We start from the raw sequence: 22,092 nt of genomic DNA, 5'->3' as shown, positions 1-22,092 counted from the left end.
ACATAAACAAAATGAATAGTTTTAGCCTTTTTTTTTTGGCCACGGTGCATGGCTTGTGAGATCTTAGTTCCCCAACCAGGGATCAAACCTGCGCCCCCTGCAGTGGAAGCGTGGAGTCCTAACCACTGGACCACCAGGGAATTCCCAAGTGTGGCATTCTTTTAGCTGGTCTAGCTGTTTATATTGTAAGGAATCCATCAGAAAATGAGAGAGCACTGAAATAGAATGTTTTGATAGCTTTTATTGCTCAATTTCTAATTTTACTTGTTTGGCGGGATAGAGCAGCTTGATCAGGATTTTGTTGGATTTATATTATTATCAACATTTTATGATAGTATACTGGACAAATACTGTAACATTTTTGCACTCTCTAATAGTTTATTTTTCTTTTCATTTTGGAAAATTTCGAAAAATAGAAAGTAGAAAGAGAATAATGTCCCTCATTCTACTACCCAAAGGTAACTACTGGTAAAATTTCAGGCTTTTTTTTTCCCTATACTGTTTATTTACATAGCAGTGATCATGCATTAGATTCTATTTTGTATTCTGCATTTTTTCTTACAAGTATTTTCCGTGTTATTAAACACTAAGTCAACATCACTTTATATGGTTACACAGTATATATTTCACTAAGTAGATATACCCTAAGTTAGTTAATTGCACATTTAATTATCTCCCATTTTTCCCTGTTATAAATCATGGTTTGATGAACATCAGAATAACGTAGTCTGCACAAAAGACCATTATTACAAAGTACTCACTTTGCACGTTTACAGTATGCATGGATTTCTGTTAACGTAGCAAAGCAAGGACTTGCCTGCGTTTCACTGATGTTTAAAAAAAGATTATCCCAGCAATTGTATCGTTTTTTTCTTTTCCCAGTTCAAACTTCTGCCATCTATTTTAAATTGGGGGCATTAGTTCTGCTTTTAATATGCTAGTAGGTAGAGAGTTGTAGAGTCCCAGAGTTAGAAATGATGGTAATAGTTTATAACATTTGTAGAGCACTCACTGTGTACCATGCGCTGCTTCTAAGTTCTCTACATATATTAACCCATTTATAATCCATGAGATAGGTATTAACTGTTGCCCCTGTTTAAGGATGAGGAAGAGAAGTTAAGTAAGTTGCCTGAGGTTTCATGGCTGTTGAGTTTTAGAACCAAGATATGAATCCTGGTATCCTGGCTTCAAAGCCTATCTTCTTAACCTCTTTGAGATCATTTAATCCAACCACCTCTGTGTACTAAATGAAGAAGTTGAGGCCCATGTAGCGTATTGAACTTGTCCAAGGTAAGGCAGTAGAAGATTTGGTTCTTCTAATTCCAAACCAAATGTCATTTTCACCGACACCATACTGCCACTCTCAGAATTAAAACTTTAGTCCTTTAAACTTGAAATGGATAAATACATGGTTTAGAAATCAAAATGATACACGAAGTCTTGGCACCAACCCTGTCCTAGTTCCCCGCCTCATGTTACTCTTTTCTTCTACATCTGGAAGTGTTTTTTCCGTATATGCCCTGATCTGCACCTTGATGTTTTGTTTTGTTTTGTTTTGTTTCACTTAATAGAACCTTGCACTTCTCCTTGCAAAGTAAAGTAAGATTACGGTGGGTTAGGTGCTCTCTTCCCCCACAGCCTCCCAACAGTGTGTTGTCACACTTGTACTTTTGCCAGTCTGCTGATAGGTGGAAAATGTTATCTTAGTGAGTTTTAATTTATATTTTTCTTACTAAAGGGCTGAATAGTTTCCTATATATTTATGCATCATTTGAAGGTTTTTTCATTAAACTCTTTTATCATCTGCCCATTTTTCTGTCGGGTTGTTAATCATTTCTTCTTTATAGGAACTCATATTAAGGAACTTAACCCTTGTCTGTGATAAGTTACAAATATATTTTTCCTGATAGGATCTTGGTGTTTTGCTTTGGATTTTTTTTTTTTTTTGATATCAGACTTTTATCGCTTCTACATTTTAAGTCATACGTAGGCTTTCGCCACTTCAAGATGTTAAGGAATTTGCCAGTATTTCCATCTCATACTTTCTGGTTTCATTTTTGCACTTAAATCTTTGTTCTCTTTTTCTCTGAATTGTGTGAGATATGGATCCTCTGCTCTTTTGAACTGCTCTCTAGTTTTGCCAACATCTTTGAAGTCTGTCTGTAACCACTGATAGTTATATTCTGTCTTTTTCACATACTAAATTTCCATTTGTAGCTGGATCATTTCTGGACTTTCCATTCTGCTCTTTGATTTGTCTGTTCATGAGGTAGTATCACCTCATTGCTCTCTTTCATTTTTTTACAGTTTCTCTAGTTATTCTAGCTTGTTTATTTTTCCATTTGAACTTGAAAAGCAGGTGGTTTCGTTCCAGAAAAAAAAAAAAAGAAAGCCTGTTGAGATTTTTATTTGGATCACATTAATTTTACAAATTAATGTAGAGTCAATATCTTCATGATCTTGAGTCATTCTCTCTAAGAACATGTGTCTTTCTGTTGATTTGTGTCTGCTTTTGTGCTCTTAGAAATGTTTTTAAACTTTCCTCATTTAGGTTTTATAGAGTTTTGATTAGGCTCATTCCTGAGTACTTTATCTTCTTTTGTTGCTGTAGTCAACAGGGTGTTCCATTCTATCTTCTGCCTGGTTCTAACTAGTTATGTTTGACTGTGTTCTTAAGCTTCAGTTAGACCCCAAATGACCTACTTTTCAAAATTGAATCTCATTCCATTTTTGTTTACTCAGACATCAGCCAGTGATTTGATAGAATGCCCTTGTATATACAATGTCGGTATATTTGGTACCTGCAAATGGTATTCCAGTAATAAACTTTTTATGTATAACCAGGGGAAATCAACAAAACATTCACATTTATAACTTGAGTAATTAGTTGTAAATTCTCTGTGGCACATAGTCAGTTGAGAATATATTTTTAAACTTCAGTGTACTTGGGTAACATGAAAATTTATTGTGGACTACTGTAATGACATAAAGGCAAGGAAAAAGTAAAAATAATGCCTTATGTAAAAATTAAATTCATGCTGATTAATGCTTACTTGGCAAATCATTTGAAGAGGTCTAATTTGAATTTGTTTAATTAAATATTAAGTATACTTGAAAAAAGATTATGGAAAGTTCAGGATACTGACATCACGGTTCATGAAATTAGAACTGTCTGGCTGAGTGATAGGAATTTTTCAAAACACAGTAATGGTTACTTTAAATCCATTCCTTGTCTAGATTTTTGAATAATTGCATTTTGGATATTTTCTGAAATTACTCCCAGAGCGATGCATTACTGTGCTAATTTCCATTATTTTGTTTCACGCAAAAATACAGGTTATGTAATATAATGTGGGCAATGGCAATATTAATGAGCTAAGAGAATATCTCATAAGGGATACAAATGTGTTGTATTAAAATTCAGGAAACTAATGTTGATGGACGTGCTAGTTTTCAGTATTGTTTAACATACTTGGCAGCAGTACAGTTAGTGGTTTGAGGCACTTAGCTAATTTAAATAAATCTTTTTCTCCTTCATTAAGTTTGTGATTTCTCATTATTTGGCATTTCTCAGGGGGTTTGTAACATGGTTTATTTATTTTCTTGTTAGAGAAATATATTCGTTAATGAAATTTGACTAAATAATTCAGGAGATTATTTCTTTGTATTTTTCTTGATGTTTTTTGAAGGAGGTAGAATTTGTCCTTTTATGAGAAAATTGTTCTTAAAATTCCTATTGAAACATCATAAATTTGCCAGCAAATTTATGTTTTTGTAAAGTGTTTTAGGACTGATGAAATTTTTTAAGCATCCACATCATATATGTCTTCCTTAGCATATCAGATTTTCCATTAATAGTATTTTAGATAACCTGGCATATGCTTATAAGCGTGTATCAAGTCTAATTTCTGCTCTCGGTTTATTTTGGGAAGTGCAACCCAGAGAGTATACTGGAATGCATTCTCTTGTTCAATTTTTAAAATCCGGATACCTGACACATCTTTTATAAGATGTTATATATCTTTTTATGCAGATGGGGAGGGATCTTAGGGCAACTTTACGTTTGAAAAAAATAAAACAAGATTTCTGCCACCTTGTTTATTACAGGGAAGCAAAATACAGACAAGAGTTGGGTTACTAATGTTGCTTTGTACCTGGCTTAGCAACTGCCCCATTGCAGTAACACATTTTCTTCACAATTCAGCCAATGTTCCCTTTGTATCCTTTATGTTTTAGTAAGATGCATGTAAGTATTTACCTTTTTTATCTTTTCTATTTCTTCTTCTCAACTAGAGTTAGCTCCATGCCCCAAATATTTGAATCCTCTTTATCTATGTAACAACTTTTTAAACTGTTAAGGTGACAACGATGCTTACTTAAGCTGTGTGGGTGTGGGTGGGTGGGTGGGTGGGTGTACGTGTACCATTGTTTTATGTTTGCTCGGACTGTGTATAGAATTTTTTGTAGAAACTCTTACATGAAATACATGTCAAATTCAAATTGTAAAACAAAGTACTCTGGTTATTATGAACCATTAGTTTTCTTAACAAAGTTTTCAGCTTACAGGACAAATTGCAGAAAATCTTGGAGAGGAAGAACAGTTGGTCCAAGGCTTATGTGCTCTTCTGTTGGGCATTTCGATTTACTTCAATGATAACTCACTTGAGAGCTATATGAAGTAAGTAAGGGGAAAATGCCAGGGGAAAATGACTTGCTGATGTCATCAAGAGATAATGATAAATTTTTTCTGCCAAAGTATAATGTAGACCAAGCTTTTATGTTTTGTTATGCCTTTTTTTTTAAGCATCTCAATATGCTTATCTCTGTAGAGAGAAACTAAAACAACTGATAGAGAAGAGGATTGGCAAAGAGAATTTCATAGAGAAACTAGGATTTATTAGCAAACATGAGTTGTATTCCAGAGCATCTCAGAAACCCCAGCCAAACTTCCCCAGTCCAGAATACATGATATTTGATCATGAGTTTACAAAGCTGGTAAAAGAACTTGAAGGTAAGACAACAAAGTTTATCTTGATATTCATTAGAAAGTAGTACCTAGGATTGTATTGCATATGTATATTCTGGATACATGCAGATTATATGATAAGCCTAAAAGTATTTTTTTTCCTAGCTCTTGATCTGTGGCCCACTTAAGGACTTTTGGCATTCAGTAAGATTGGAAAGATGATTTCTTATCTCTCATGCAATTAGGCCATATGTTTTTACTGACTACATCTTAATAATAAAACAGTATTTTAAATAAGTCTTCTTTTACAGGTGTGATAACTAAGGCTATTTATAAGTCCAGTGAAGAAGATAAACAAGAAGAAGAGGTGAAGAAAACACTAGAGCAGCATGACAGTATTGTGACTCACTACAAAAATATGATTCGAGAGCAAGTACGTACTGATAAATTGTATCCAACCTCTGTTATACTAAAAGTATAGATACTTCTCTACTTTAGGGAGGAATTTCTCTCGGCATTTCCAAATGCAAGAGGATACACAAAGTAAAACTCATCGTTTTCCTAAATAATTCAAAAGCATCTGAGTATTCAACACACTGAGAGCTTAGTATGTGCTAAGCAAGTCTAGTGGTAAAGATAATCGAAGGTATGCAGCAGCATTGAGAGGCACCTAACTTAGCTAGGTAGGAGCAGGTGCTTGGAGAAGACAGAGAAGCTGAGTCCTAAAAGGATGACAATGAGTAAGCTAGGCAAGCAGAGAGGGGGACGGGAGGTGTTACTGGCATGGACACAGAACACTCGTTGGCTATATGAAGGAGAATTTGAGAGGCAAGGCTAGAGAGAGGGAGCCCAAGGAGGGTGGTGATGGTGGGTGGCAATTGGGAAACTGACGGTTGACGACGATGATAGCGGCTGCTGTTTTGTGTACTGTGTTCTAGGTGCTCACCGAATACAGTTAAACACCATCTCATTTACTTTTCACAATATCCCTTCAAAGTAGCTGACATCTGCAGTTCAGAATAAATGAGGAATCTAAGACTTAGAGAATTTAAACTTGTCCAAGGTCACTCAGTGCTTGGTGGAACAGAATTCAAATACATGTGTGTTACTGGGACTCCAAAGCTCACACTGTGTGGTATAGAGGGGACGGTCCTGAGAAATGTGGAAACCAAAGAAGATAAAACTGACAGGACTTGGTAGTGATTGGGCCTGGGGACGAGGGAGTAGAAAGGGTCAGGTACGATCCTTAGATCTCTGTCTTGTGCACCCGAATAGATGATATTAAATTAGATAGAACAAGAGGGAGCTGAATTACTAGAGTGCGTCATGATGAGTTAAGTTGAAAGTACATTTTCAAAATCACCAGCTGACATTTTCTTTGCAGGATACCGATGAACCCCACACTTGGGTAGTGTTGAGCACCTTACACCTTCCATTACATTCCTTCAGGATGGTTCTTGGTTTTCTTCTCTCATTTAATTCCTCACTCTGGTACATATACCTTTATTGGAATGGAATCCTAGAAAGTGCTGCAGTGTTATGGTGTTAAAATTCCAGAGTCATGGAAACAATATACGGGGGCGTCTCATGTGGGGCAGGCTGCTGCCCCTTCCCTGCACTGCCCTCCACCCCCTGCTGATTGTGACAGCTTGAGGCAGGTGTGGCTCCTAAGAGCTTTTGTGTAGAGCCCTCTGAATGAGAGCTGCCAATGTATTCTTCTCTTCCCCGCAATCTGTATTGTTGAGAATGAAATTCTCAGAAAGAATAAAAATATACTAGTGGTGTATTTAGCGTTCAGTCTGAGCTTTTCAGTTTATAAGCAGATTAGTAAATTAGAATCATCTTTGAATGATCCAAATTTGAATCATTACACTACCCATGGTTATTAGGATTTTTCATCTGTCTTAGTACAAATTTGGAGTCATTTCCAGATGGTAAAATGTAATTTTTAGAGCAATGGGAAATAAATACTTGGAATGTGATATTATAGCTTGCTTGCACTTGGAACTGATAAATATGGTTGATTTGGAAGAAGAAAAGAGTGATTTGACACAATTACTATAATCACTTTTCTTTATAAATGTTAATTTTAAATATTCTCATCACTTAGAATGCCATTTGACAATTAGGCAACAAGCATCGAGAGCTGTAAAATGTTTATATAAACTTTGAATTACATTTGATAATGCATCCTAAGGAAATTCTCCAAAATTCAGGAGAACAGTTATATGGACTAAAATATTTATTGTAATGATATTATCATTTAGAAAAATGGAGAGCAACCTCAGTGTTGCTTTTGAGTATAAATTACATTGCATCTACTGATTAATATTGGGAAATTTTGATTGAGTAGTAAGCAAATTAAAGGTTACAAAATGTATGTGGACGGATTATGACAAGTTTAAAAAACCTGGGTTGGAAAGAATTAGAAGAAAATGAAGACAGATCAAATTCTAACTAGTTACTACACTAGGGTGATAAGAGATGAAACCTGTTTTTTTCAGAATTCTAAGTGTTCTGTTATATGATTGTCTTTTAATGTTAAAAGTAACAGAGGTACATACATATATATACATATACTAAGCTTCTTAAATAATTTGGTATAAATATCTTAAATAGTTTGATGGACCATAAAATGAAGTTTTTAAAATTGACCTCCCCCCACCCCCAAACCAAAATTACAGTGAGACTGCAGACTGCGCCATATGATGGGGCCTTGAAATCTTACAGTTCTGCTGCATGTTAATTGGCCTTGGTGCATATATTAATGTGTTATTGCTTAATTATAGAATGCTTTTGGAAATATTGAGTAGTTTAACATCCTCACCCAAAATAATCTCTAATTTTTAATTTGTTCATCCTCTTAATGCTAACTAGTCTGAATTTAAAACACTTCAATTATGTTTTGGTTAACAGGATCTGCAACTTGAGGAATTGAAGCAGCAGATTTCTACGTTAAAATGTCAAAACGAACAGCTCCAGACAGCAGTCACACAGCAAGTATCTCAGATTCAGCAACACAAGGATCAGTATAATCTTCTTAAAGTACAGCTAGGTAAGTGTAGCTAGCCCTTCCTGTTGTAGTGTCCCCAGGAGCTGGACAAAGTCAGACAGGTTATTCTTGTGGACTAGTCTTTCTGTAACCTTAAATTAATCACTGTGACAAACATGTAAGTCAGAGTTTGAAGTCCAAGCTCTCTGCTCAGTGTTTGATTATCTGATCCATTGATTCTCAACCTTAGCTACCTATACATTAAGATCCCCTGATATTTTTATTTTCTTAACACCAATACTGAAACCCCACTGAGGTTTCTAATTTAATTAGTTGGGGCTTGGATCCAGGCATCAGTGATTATTAATTACAAGCTCCCCAGGTTATTCTAATGTCTAGCCAGTTGAGCCAGCCAGTTGACTGGTCTAACCTTTTCATTTTCTTATCTGCAAAACGGAGCTGATAGTAGCACCTGTGTCATCTGAGAATTAAATGAAATAATATATATAAAATTCTAGTTCAGTGCCTGGCACATGCTAGGAGCTCAGATGCTTGTAAATGGTCTCGTTCTACACTGCTTATGGGTGGAATGCTAGCTACTTAGAAATATAATTAATTTTATTTATATGAAGGTGACCAAAATTTTCAGAAGAAAATATCTTTTACTTCCTCTATTTAATGACAATAATTTGTCAGTTCTTTTAGTCCATATAGAAAGCTATTTCTTTGTGAAGTTTTTTTAGAAATATTTATTTATTTATTTGGCCACACCGGGTCTTAGTTGCTGCGTGTGAGATCTTTAGCTGCAGCATGCGAACTCTTAGTTGTGACATGTGGGATCTAGTTCCCTGACCAGGGGTTGAACCTGGGCCCCCTGCATTGGGAGCGCAGGGTATTAGCCCCTGGACCACCAGGGAAGTGTGCTGTGAAGATTTTTAAAAGGATTTTATTTTCTCTTATATTAATTGACAGAATTGGAATTTCAACTACTGTAATTCTTTTTTTTTTAAATCTTTATTGGGGTATAATTGCTTTACAATGGTGTGTTAGTTTCTGCTTTATAACAAAGTGAATCAGTTATACATATACATATGTCCCCATATCTCTTCCCTCTTGCGTCTCCCTCCCACCCTCCCTATCCCACCCCTCTAGGGGGTCACAAAGCACCAAGCTGATCTCCCTGTGCTATGCGGCTGCTTCCCACTAGCTATCTATTTTACGTTTGGTAGTGTATATATGTCCATGCCACTTTGTCCCAGCTTACCCTTCCCCCTCCCCGTATCCTCAAGTCCATTCTCTAGTTAGGTCTGTGTCTTTATTCCCATCTTGCCCCTAGGTTCTTCATGACCTGTTTTTTTTTTTTTTTTTTTTTGATTCCATATCATATGGTATTTGTTTTTCTCTTTCTGACTTACTTCACTCTGTATGACAGACTCTAGGTCCTTCCACCTCACTACAAATAACTCAATTTCGTTTCTTTTTATGGCTAATATTCCATTGTATATATGTGCCACATCTTCTTCATCCATTCATCTGTTGATGGATACTTAGGTTGCTTCCATGTCCTGCCTATTGTAAATAGAGCTGCAATGAACATTTTGGTACATGACTCCTTTTGAATTATGGTTTTCTCAGGGTATATGCCCAGTAGTGGGATTACTGGGTCGTATGGTAGTTCTATTTTTAGTTTTTTAAGGAACCTCCATACTGTTCTCCATAGTGGCTGTATCAATTTACATTCCCACCAACAGTGCAAGAGGTAAACTACTGTAATTCTTAATCTTAGATCACTAAACCATGCAGTTTAGTCTTAAGACTATGCTCTTTTTCTTCCCAGAAACCCTGAAAATATCATTATTTTTATCAATACACTGTTTTTCAGAACTTCCCTGGCAGTCCAGTGGTTAAGACTCCATGCTCCCAATGTAGGGGGCATTGGGATCCCTGGTCAGGGGACTAAAATCCTACATGCCGCACCTACGGCGTGGCTGGAAAAAAACAAAAACGAAACAAAAAAACACTATTTTGCAAAGATGAAATGTGCTTGCAAAAATCCTGCCCAAGTAATTATTAAGGAAAGTATGTATTTATTTTATACTTGAATCATCAATTCAAAAAATGAAAAGTTTCGTGCTGGCTTTTCAAATTTTATGCCTGTCTAATAGGAAAAGACAATCAGCATCAAGGTTCTTACAGTGATGGGGCTCAGATGAATGGTATTCAGCCAGAAGAAATTGGTAGGTTGCGAGAAGAGATAGAGGAATTAAAAAGTAAGCAGGAGCTTTTACAAAGCCAACTGGCTGAAAAGGACGCTTTCATTGAAAATTTGGTAAGTGAATGTTGACGTTTTTTAAACAAGAAGTCAAGAATAATTCTCATTATCCAGCTTGTTTATTTTTCTCGATCCCTTAAGCTGCAGTATCATATTAAGGTTTTAGAATATGAGCTCTGGTGTCAGACTATCTAAAGCTTCAGTGCTTCCTAGCTAACTGAATTTAAGCAACTTAGTTAACCTCTTTAAACTTGTTTCCTGAGCTATAAAATGGTGGTGGTGATATCTGTCTCATTGCTGTGAGAATTAAATGAGATACACTGTTAAAAGCTCTTCTATTGATTTTTTTTTTTTTTTGCGGTACGCGGGCCTCTCACTGTTGTGGCCTCTCCCCCTGCGGAGCACAGGCTCCGGACGCGCAGGCTCAGCGGCCATGGCTCACGGGCCCAGCCGCTCCGCGGCATGTGGGATCTTCCCGGACCAGGGCACGAACCCGCGTCCCCTGCATCGGCAGGCGGACCCTCAACCACTGCGCCACCAGGGAAGCCCTATTGATTTTTTTTTTAAAGATAGATTTTATTCATGTCTTTAAAATTTTTAATTTTTTTTTACTTTCAGCTACATTGGGTCTTCGTTGCTGTGTGCGGGCTTTCTCTGGTTGCAGTGAGCAGGGGCTAGTCTTCGTTGCATTGCACGGGCTTCTCATTGCGGTGGCTTCTCTTGTCACGGAGCACGGGCTCTAGGCGCGCGGGCTCAGTAGTTGTGGTTCGTGGACTTTAGAATGCAGGATCAGTAGCTGTGGCGCACAGACTGATGTGCTCCGCGGCATGTGGGATCTTCCCGGACCAGGGCTCGAACCCATGTCCCCTGCGTTGGCAGGCAGATTCTTAACCATTGTGCCACCAGAGAAGCCCTGTATAAGGTTCTTTTAATACATGGAAATCACTCAATAAATACCTGCTTTTATGCTCTTTCTTCATATGACCTCAGTTAAGTGCCTAGATTTAATAAATTACTTGGCATGAGTATAAATTTATTAGCTATGGAAAATTTGTAGACAGTATGTGCTATGTTAAAATGTTATTTTGAGTATAAAATTTTACATGTCAATGTGAAATTTTTTGGTAAACGTATACCAGACATAGCTTACATATGTACAGTTTTGGGTTTTTTTCTGTCTCTTTAAACTGAATTTATTTCATAGTTTATTTCTGTGCTCTTTGTAGAAATCGTCCCAAACATCACCTGGCACAAATGAACAGTCTTCAGCGACAGCTTCAGCAAGAGATTCTGAACAAATTGAAGAATTAAAACAGGTCATTTTTCAGCTTGATCCAAGCTCTATTTTGTCTTATTTTAATTATAATAGCATAACAGCACTGCAGTTCCATTAATCTAGAACTGCTTTGTCAGGTGTAAGCAAAATTTGATAGTGAAGACAGCCATTTGAAAATCCAGAAGCTGTTTTAATTATACAGTAATGGTATTTTGCTTTATATTGTGTTTTTATTTTTCAGTGATGTTCTTTTTAACAGATCTCAGCATCTTACCCAGATTATTTATAGATTATCAGTAAACTAACAGTTAAGGAAACCTTAAATATATTTATAAGCCACAAATATGAAGATATAAAGTCTTATGCCTAATTTTCCTGATAACTGGTTGGTTAAATATATTGGGCATTTAAGTCATTCTATCCAGAAAAATGTTGGTTTTTAAAATTGGAAAAGGGAAAAACAGGAAGTAAACTTGTATATATCTCAATTAGATGACTCTAGCTAAAAAGCAAAATATACTTTTTCTGCTGTAGTAATTTATATTGTTTAGAAAAGCAAATAAGCCTTTTCCTCCTTCCATCCTCCCCTCCTTCCTTCCTTTCTTGAAGAAGGAATATATGTTTCTTTAAAAGAAAAAAAAAAGTGTTACTAAAGAAAGAAGTGAACAGCCTGGCCAAGCTAGGACTAACTTCCTTCTCCCTCCAGTAGCCAGCTGGTCCTTACCCACTGACATGCCTGATATGATGGGAATGATCGGAAAGAGAGAAACAAAATGTCTTATTTTGATAGTGTCTTTGTACCCCAGAGTAGATTCTACAATCTACTTAAATTATGTTTTTTAAAAATAATAATAATAATTTGTCATTAACGATTTACAAGTCTCTAATATGTGTCCATAATGTTTTGTTCTTGTGAGGAAGAGCAATATCTATTTTGATTTTATTAATTCTAGAACTATATTAAAATTAAAGGGAATTAAGTTATTAATATATACCCTTAGTTTGTAAATCCCAAGTAAAAATTTTTACTTTTTGTGTTTCCCAAAGATATATTTTAAATATTATTTATTTATTTATTTATTTATTTGGTTGTGCCAGGTCTTAGTTGTGGCATTCAGGCTCCTTAGTTGTGGCACGTGGGCTCCTTAATTGCGGCATGCATGTGGGATCTAGTTCCCTGACCAGGGATCAGACCCGGGCCCCCTGCATTGGGATCGCAGAGTCTTACCCACTGCACCAGCAGGGAAGTGCCCCAAAGATATATTTTAAATGACAGTTTTGTTTTTTATAATATGTAGTAAAATATGGTATAAAAAGAAAACCAAAAAGGTTCATAATTTCCATGTTTACATGACTCATTTTGATAACTGAAAAAAAGCAATCCAAGAAAAGGCGTGTATGTACATGATAGAAAGTTTTAAGAGAATAAAAATGCTTTCTACATGACAGCATCCCACTACTTACCACAGTATCTCCAGACACTGCCAGATATCGTGGGGGAAGATAGCCCCTAGTGGAAAACCACTGTTACAATTGTTTTATTTTCCTGTACTTTTTCTGGGTGTGGGGGAGAGAGCAAGAAGTTTGGAAATTTCAACATCTGTAATATATAAACTTTCAATTAATTCTGCCACTTTCACTAGAGTACTTTTTTATTTTTTTGGCCGCACTGTGTGGCATGCAGGATCTTAGTTCCCCAACCAGGGCTCGAACCTGTGCCCCCTGTATTGGGAGCATGGAGTCTTAACCACTGGACCGCTAGGGAAGTCTAATGCTTTCATCTATGTTTGGTGGCCCCCAAGTCTAAAACCATCCTATTTTGCCCTTTTCAAATAATATACCTTTAGTCTTCCACCAGGAGAAAAGGAAAAGTTACCTGATACATGAGAGTAGGACAGGGATTTGGTGGTCTATTCCTAAGCCGGCTTTCAACCAACCCTGCTGTTTTTGACTCCATTTTTACTCACACGTTCCAAAACATCCCAGGCCCTTTGGTAGTTATGCATTGTAAGTCAGGTAGCAGCATGGCTTTCTAAAAGGTCAGCCTACATTTCAGCTGTCTCACGTGTGCTGAGTCAGTTACCACTGTCGTTTGCTTTCTGAAATTCCCCAATTTATTGCTCTTTTCTTTTACTCTCTGTCCTTGTGGGTTTCTCCCTCCTGCCCACCCGTCCACCGTCCCTCTCTCCCTACCTCCTTCCCACCTTCCTTTCTCGTTCCCTTCCTCCCTCCCTTTATAATTTTTTACGTTGGATCTCACAAGGGAGCAGAGGTGAACATGTTTAATCTACACGTTTAATTCTCCATCTTGAACCCACCAAGTTCAAGAATAGTTCTTCCACTTAAATTTTAAAACTTGGAAGTTGTAATTTGAGAGAGAAGGGCCAAGAAAGGAAATACTTTTTTATTTCTTCCTGTAAATAGACATTTCCTTGATGAAATTAATGCTGTTTAATGTTACAGCTTAACTATTTTTGTCTCTTAGGAAGTGGCAACATTAAAGTCTCAGTTAAACTCACAGTCTTCTGAGATCACCAAACTACAGACAGAAAAGCAGGAGCTGTTACAGAAAACAGAAGCATTTGTAAGTTAATTATTTTTTTGTTCTCAAAGGTAGTAAACACAAGGTTGGAAGGTTATTTATCAGCCACTGTGGAAAAGAAGCAAATTTGTCAGATAGCACCTTCCATTCAGGTTATCCGTTAGCCAGAGTTCCAGTCACATAGGCTTCTTGGCCATGAGGACAGCCATATTATAGTCAGACTCACCAGGTCAGTTTAATCAGTTATTCACGGTTCATTTTGTTGGTATTTTATATTTCACCCCATCTTTGTCTCCTTCATTCTAACCTGGCAGGTTTTCTGCTGGTATAAAATTGTCAAAAACCTTGTTGGTGACCCATGCAATTCACAGGGTTCCAAGCCATCAAGCAGAGTCCTCCTGGATCCCTCCTGGGGAACCACATTTCTATTCCAGCTTCTACAGAGATGGTTGATTGTGTCCATGTGTTACACGAGTAACCAACCGCTTCACAAATGGTTGTCCAGCCACACCCCTGATGTTTCAGTAGAACATGCTTTGTCATTTATTGCAATAGGGATAGGCTGAGAATCTTCTGAATCTTCAAGTTCTGATTCCCTTTTCTTAACAGTTCCTCCTTCAGTTTATCTCTGTCCTCTCACATTTTACTGTAAGCAGCAAGGAGAAACCAGGCCACACCTTTAATGCTTTGGTTAGAGGTTTCCTCAGCTAAATAGTTCATCACTCACAAGTTCTGCTTTTCGCAACACTAGAACTCAATTCAGCTAAATTCTTTGCCACATTATATATAACAAGGATCACCTTTCCTCCACTTTCCAATAACATGTTCCTCATCTCTGAGAGCTCACCAAAACCTTTAACATCCATACTTCTACCAACATTCTGTTCATGATGATACATGTTTTCACTAAGACCATAGAAGCTTTCTCTATAGAAAGCTTTATGAGCCCTTACTGGAATTACCTTGAATGTCCATATTTCCATCAACAGTCTCTTCAAGCTAATTTAGACTTTGTCTTACATGAACCTCAAAATTCTTTTAGCGTCTACCAGTTCCAAAGCCCCTTCCACAGTTTAAGGTATTTGCTTAACCCAGCCTTCCTCATACTCTGATGAGAGCTGATGTCATGCCACTCCTGACTCAGCCTCCCGCTCCACTGAAGGGGCAACTTATCTATGTAGGGAAAGCACTTTATTGTGGGTAAATACATAAAGAATTAGACTTTCTGTTATTGGAGAGAAAATTTCAAAATAGCTAGAAAATTAAATCATCTTTGGAATTTCGTTTTGATTGTAACTGTAAAGAAACATTTGTTTTTCCAATTTCTACTTTCAGGCAAAATCAGTTCCTATACCAGGAGAGAGTGAAACTGTAATAGCTACAAAAACTACTGATGTAGAAGGAAGACTGTCAGCATTATTACAAGAAACTAAAGAATTAAAGGTTGGTTTTGGTGAAACTTTTATTCATTGCATATTATATGAAATGAACTCCAGGAAATTTGATTTTATTTCACTTAATTTCTCAAATCCTTAGATTTATGAAGAAAGTTAATGGAGTGTAATTTTATCTCACAATACGTCCATTCCTATTTGGATGACTAAAGATGGCACAAGTGAAGGGGTTTTTTTTTGTTTTGTTTGTTTGGGCTGTGTTGGGTCTTCATTGCTGTGTGCGGGCTTTCTCTAGTTGCAGCGAGCGGGAGCTACTCTTCGTTGCGGTGCACAGGCTTCTCATTGCAGTGGCTTCTCTTGTTGCAGAGCATGGGCTCTAGGCACGTGGGCTTCAGTAGTTGCAGCACATGGGCTCAGTAGTTGTGGCTCACAGGCTATAGAGCTCAGGCTCAGTAGTTGTGGCACACCGGCTTAGGTGCTCTGCAGCATGTGGGATCTTCCCAGACCAGGGATCAAACCCGTGTCCCCTGCATTGGCAGGCAGAGTCTTAACCACTGTGCCACCAGGGAAGTCCCACAAATGAAGATTTTTAAATGCCATTTCAAACAGTGGTATTAAATATATAAAATAAGAATGTATATGAATGTACTTTGAAAGTAAAAACATAGATTTTAGTAAGAGTAAAAAAATAGTTAAGTTTGCTTATCAGTCTTTAATCACAGTAAGAAACGAGGAGTATAGATTTGACTAATACACAAGCCACCTGTAGGTTTTCCATAGGCTGAGGAACACAGGCATATTAAATCCTGCCAGCCTTTTGTGTGACAGAGAAATCAAAATAGATAACATGAAGAAAGGAATGAGGTAACAGTAATAAAAAAAAAAGATAGGAATTAAAACATGGAAAAAGGAAGATAATGTGTGATTTTGCCTTTTGGATTGTGGTCAAATTTTTTTTTTTTTTTTTTTTTTTTTTGCGGTACGTGGGCCTCTCACTGTTGTGACGTCTCCCGTTGTGGAGCACAGGCTCCGGACGTGCAGGCTCAGCGGCCATGGCTCACGGGCCCAGTCGCTCCGCGGCATGTGGGATCTTCCCGGACCGCGTCACAAACCCGTGTCCCCTGCATCGGCAGGCGGACTCTCAACCACTGCGCCACCAGGGAAGCCCAAATTATTTTATTTTTAAACCATTGACTTTACTTGAAGCTATTTTTCTTTTCCATTTAATTGTATGTGTGAAGTTGGATAGAATTTTATTTTTAAACTTCAATTCTAATTCTGATGCTAATTAGGCTTCTGTTATAAAATGTTTTATGTCTTTATTTATCCCTCTGATTATCTGAAATGGTAGGATTTTTTGAGGAATAGGTGATTAAAACTATTTTTGGTTGTTAAACTCTATTTTTTACAGTAACCATCTTTGATGTATAGCCTAACATAAATTCTCATGTTACTAGATGAGTGTGTGTGTGTGTGTGTGTGTGTGTGTTTTAAACCTCCTGTTCCCCCAACCCCTAACCCCAAATTCTTCAGACTAGACAAGTGCAGCAATTTATCAAAGAAAGAACATATTTGTTAAAACCCTAGAGAGTGAATACTAATTTTAGATTAGTGATTTTCACCTTTCTTTTCCTAGAATGAAATTAAAGCTCTGTCTGAGGAAAGAACTGCTATTAAAGAGCAGCTGGATTCATCTAACAGTACCATTGCCATTTTACAAAATGAGAAAAACAAGCTTGAGGTGGACATTACAGATTCTAAAAAAGAACAAGATGATCTCTTGGTGCTGTTGGCTGATCAGGATCAGAAAATATTTTCATTAAAGAATAAACTCAAGGAACTTGGTCATCCAGTAAGATTGCATTGTTTCCAAAAATGATTTATATTGTGTTTCTTTATGATGTATTTTTAAATATTGTACCTTGACATGGGAATGTTGTGCCTATATATCGATACAACAGGCAGAGATCTGTAGGTACGTGAACGTGGTATCATCTGCACCGCTCTTATGGTATTCAGTGAATTGACTTAAGACACAGATTAGATGCAGTTTCCAGCGTTTGTTAACTGTTCTCTTTGGGGCTCTGAGCCTAGAAAGTGAATTGATTTGATTGCTCCTGTGGTGACAAGACTCCCACTATCCAAATGTGTCGTCCTCTTTTGCCGTGTTGATTCAGGTTTGTGTGTAGAGAGGTGTAGCCATCTGGCAGCAAGTTAACCTATGTATCTCGTGTCATGTTAAAAATGGCAGGGATCCTTGAACATTAAATCAAGGAAATCAGATGGCCTGTAATCTACTTTAATTTCTGGAATAAAGAATGTATCAACAGTAGATATCATTATGTGTTGAATGTGAAGTGAGCAAATCCTCAATGTTAAATGTATATATTTTCCCTTTAGGTTGAAGAAGAGGATGAACTTGAATCCGGAGACCAAGATGATGAGGATGATGAAGATGAAGATGACAGCAAGGAACAGGGTCATATCTAGCTTTACAATCTCTAGGAATGATAGGGGTTACATTGTAACTTTGAAGACGGAGTCTTAAGACAGTGCTTTGGTTTGCCTCCACAGGAAGTAAAGATTTAGAAACCAAGTGGCAGACATTCACTAATACAACTATTGATGTATTTTTAAAATGAAGCCACCACCCATGTTGATAATCCTGTTATTCTGACTTCATGTAGAACACACATCTTTTATTGAACTGGACTGTCCCAAAATATAATTTGCAAAGAGCTTCAGACACCAAAAATACAATATTTTCAGGCATGTGGTGGCAATGCTCTTTGCCTTTAGTTCATTGGTTGTTTATATAAGTTCTGTATTTGTCTGCTATTTTTACTTTTCAGAATTTGTGACTTTAAATACTAACACGATTGATTTAATGTGTGTTGGAATCACTGTTTCTAAATTCAGTATTGGAGTTCTTAGCTAATGATTTCCTTTTAAAGGAATGGATTTACTTAAAGGCAAGATAGCATTATTCTGGGGGATAATATATCATCAGCCCTCCATCCAATGTGACTCCTAAGGTGAGTAGGATAGGACAATGTAGAATGAGTGCCTTGACACTTGATATGGCTGCATTCTGAACCTCAGTGAAGAAGAAGGATATTAGCACACAGTGAAGAGGAGGGTGTTTCTGAGAAACTTCTGCGACAGTGTATCAGCATGTGTTTGGTTTTGGTTTTATTTTTAAGCTAAACATTAAAACAGATTACAAGTTAACAGCTCATACAGCTCAGAATTAGTATTATTGTTTGATTATTATAAAACATATTATGTTCCTAGTTTTACAAAGATCCAAACTATGGTTTATATAATTTATTGGCATTTTTGCTGAATAGGTTTAAGTCAGATAATAGATTTTTAAAAAGCAATGAAGCGATGTGTCAAACTTTAATGTTTTCGTAATAAAAATAGATATTATGTTCACCTAATCCCTCGTCATGGTTCCCTTTTTTAGATTTTGAGAGTAGTAGTCTTTGTACAAGATGAGGCAGAGGGAAGTGGTGAAAGGAGTCCTTCTCTTACTAAAAGGACTTTGCTATAACTGCATGATAACAGCAATCTTATCATTTACAGCCAATAATCAGGATTCCGTAAGATCGGAGGGGGTTAATTGGAACAAAAGCAGAAGTTGGAGAAGGGTTTGGATGTTTCTAAATTGAGCATTGGAGTTCTTTCTTCACAATATTTCTATTTAAAGAAGTAGCCTTTCTTAAAGGCAAGAGAGCAAGAGTTGGGGCATTATGTATATCATCTGCCTCCTGGCTTCAGGAATCATTTGAGCAGTCCACTAAGGGGCACAGACTTTTGAAAGAAGTATCTTCGTATGTCTTGAAAGGGGAGATGGCTGTGTGTTACAGAGCACCCGTGAATACTGCACCGCGCCCCTGCCTAATCCCACCGCTGCCATGCCATCCTGAGATGGCATCTGCCGTCAGAGAACCACATGATTTTTACTGGACCAGCTCAGACCGTGTGAAGTTTTCCTAAACTTGACACCACGTAGTGAACATTTCAGGCTAATGTTACAAGGATAAGGAAAAATGTGTCAAGTAAGAGTAATACTTCCAGAAATAATGGAATACCAAATATCTTCAGAAAGAAACATCTGCAAAATCAGTGATAGTTTGCCAAAGTTCAGTCACTCAGGCTGGCTTGGAGTAGAGAAGACACAAGAAGACCTCAAAACTGCACAGTCCAGCCTGGAGCCCAAACGGACACCTTCCTAACATAGCTGTAGTTTTTTGGGTTTTGTTTGTTTGTCTGTCTGTCTTCGCCTGGATTGCTTCTGGAGCCTCCTAAACTGGTCTCTGCGCCTCCATATTGCCGCCTCTGCAGGTTGCGGCCTCTGCAGGCCATCCTCCATATTCACTACAATAAGCTTTCTGAAATGCAGATAGGAGCCAAAGAGATTGCAGTTGCCTACTGTTTGGAGCCCTTAGCCATGTGGATAAGACTCTTTGTGCTCTACCACTATCTAGTTTAGCTCCCTTCAAGTATACTTTAGAACCATACCAAGATATTTGCCATCATGGCATACATCCCGCTTTTTCATTTCTCACTTCGCTTTTGCACGTGTTCTTTCCTCTGCCCATTTGTCAGCCCTCACATTAAAGGCTATTTCCATGTATTGAGAGCTATAACAGTGGAGCAGTCATGAAGCACAAAGCATATTTGTCCTTATTTGAAGTTTTATTCAAGTGTAGTTTACACTTCTAGCACATTGGAAAGGAAAGAATAATCCAAGGTTACTACAAAAGGTAAAAGTAACAGCTCACATTTTAGAGTCTTAAGTTACTACTTTGAAATTATGTTGAGAGAAGATCAAACCCTTGTTTGAAAGTTTTGTGGTTTTTTTTTTTTGTGGCCAGGTAAGGGCCTCATAACGTTCATCAGAACCAAAATCTTTACTGTTACAGCAAAATGTATTAATTCATTCAATGAATATTTACTGAGTGTATAATGTGCTGAGTACTGCTTGTAGGCACTGGGGATATGAATGAGACAAAGTCCCTTCCTCATATAACTTACGTTCTGGAGGAGAAAACAGTAAACAAGTACATAAGCCCATGTCAAATGCTTTGTAGCTTCTGGAAGGGAGCTTGCATTAACCAGAGGAGCAATTAGATCTGATTTGTATTCATAGATTACTTTCTCCACTAGGTCGAGAATTGTCTATGGGGAGGAGGCCAAGAAAGAAAGCCAGGGGACTAGGTAGGAAGCTATTGGCCCCATCTAAGCAAAAGCAGATGTAGTTCAGACTGCACTGTGGGGGTGGAGGTGTCTAAAGTGGTAGGATTTGGGATACATTTTACAGGTAGAGCTGAGAGGGTTCGTTGATGAATTGCATGTGTCTGGGGAGTAGAGGAGCAAGACAAGAATTAACTCCTGGGGGAAGGCGGGAGGAACAGGTTTGGGGTGAGATCTAGAGTTGTGTGTTAGGCTTGCTAAATCTGAGACCCAAGAAGATAGATTTGTACTAATAGATAGATGTTCAGTAGGCAGTTTGGAGCTCATTTGTGTTGGAAAAAATAGTGTAGAGATGGAATTTAAGTCCACCCAGTAGGATAAGTTCTTATGGGGAGTGAGTGTAGAGAGAAGGCAGCCAAGAACTGAGCCTTTGGGCAATTCAGCCTTCAGTGGTGGGGATGGAGCTTAAGAAATATTAAATGAGTAACGAAATCATCTTACTCCAGAGCAAATTGGAGCCTTGGAATTAAGGGGAAAACTGAGCAAGCTCTGACCTTTAAACTGATTTCCTACTGCAATTTTGGAAAATGAAAACTTAATTCTTTTCAAACAGCTTTAGTGAAACACATTATTCTATTAACGTAGACTAGTTCTTTACTAGTGAACCTAATTAAACTGTGGGCTTTTTTGTTTGGTTGGTTTTTGTTTTTGTTTGTTTGTTTTGAGGAATCTGTCTTCTAACCAAATAGAAGATATTTATCTAAATAAAATATCTGTTTACAATTACATTATATCCTTTGAGAGGTTTTATTTTAATGCAAGTTATTTTATCAAATTGTGCCTTTTGTGGGTTAGTGACTTGCTTCCCTTCCAGAAACTCTAAAGTTATTCTTGCAGTTTTTCTATGTCTACAACTCAGAAGCTTTAGGATTTTCTATAACCTTTGAAAATGAAAATTAAAATGTTTCCAGAGAGGGCTTCCCTGGTGGCGCAGTGGTTGAGAGTCCACCTGCCGATGCCGGGGACACGGGTTCGTGCCCCGGTCCGGGAAGATCCCACATGCCGTGGAGCGGCTGTGCCCGTGAGCCATGGCTGCTGAGCCTGCGCGTCCAGAGCCTGTGCTCTGCAACAGGAGAGGCCGCAACAGTGAGAGGCCCATGTACAGAAAAAAAAAAAAAAAGTTTCCAGAGAGAAAAACATTAAGGTATGACACATACCTATCTTAAATGTGGTTTCCCTTCCTGCGGATTGACTCATTTTGTCTAGACATAGGTTTTTCCATATTCATTCTAAGCAACCGTGACTAGTTGTTTTAGTTTGAAAAAGCTTAAACATTGACCTTACTACAGTTATATGTTACTCTTGATTTTGCTCCTTACAAAAACGTGAGACCACTTTGTAATTATGTTTTTCTACCATGAGAATGTAAACAAGTGAGTCCCAGTATC

General features: G+C 37.5%; 1 protein-coding gene across 3 annotated transcripts in view; it reads left to right on the top strand.

The window, feature by feature from the left end:
• Nucleotides 1–19,338, top strand: part of USO1 (USO1 vesicle transport factor) — a 92,445-nt gene extending 73,107 nt beyond the window's left edge. For 2 of the 3 annotated variants that reach the window (XM_082652654.1, XM_082652656.1), the window contains 11 exons: nucleotides 4,108–4,218; nucleotides 4,560–4,678; nucleotides 4,830–5,011; nucleotides 5,278–5,399; nucleotides 7,883–8,021; nucleotides 10,124–10,287; nucleotides 11,457–11,546; nucleotides 13,992–14,090; nucleotides 15,384–15,491; nucleotides 17,079–17,294; nucleotides 17,843–19,337. In XM_082652654.1, the coding sequence (XP_082508780.1) occupies nucleotides 4,108–4,218; nucleotides 4,560–4,678; nucleotides 4,830–5,011; nucleotides 5,278–5,399; nucleotides 7,883–8,021; nucleotides 10,124–10,287; nucleotides 11,457–11,546; nucleotides 13,992–14,090; nucleotides 15,384–15,491; nucleotides 17,079–17,294; nucleotides 17,843–17,932 (1,440 nt within the window). In that variant the 3' untranslated portion in view covers nucleotides 17,933–19,337. Of the gene's footprint in view, nucleotides 1–4,107; nucleotides 4,219–4,559; nucleotides 4,679–4,829; nucleotides 5,012–5,277; nucleotides 5,400–7,882; nucleotides 8,022–10,123; nucleotides 10,288–11,456; nucleotides 11,547–13,991; nucleotides 14,091–15,383; nucleotides 15,492–17,078; nucleotides 17,295–17,842 lie in introns of all 3 variants that reach the window. The other variant, XM_082652655.1, reaches the window with a different exon arrangement.
• Nucleotides 19,339–22,092: the final 2,754 nt, after the last annotated feature.

Source organism: Grampus griseus, assembly GCF_964374135.1.
Source record: "Grampus griseus genome assembly, chromosome: 4".
Lineage (NCBI taxonomy): Eukaryota > Metazoa > Chordata > Mammalia > Artiodactyla > Delphinidae > Grampus > Grampus griseus.
Note: the sequence above shows the minus strand (reverse complement) of the source record. Positions and strands in the feature narration are given on the sequence as shown.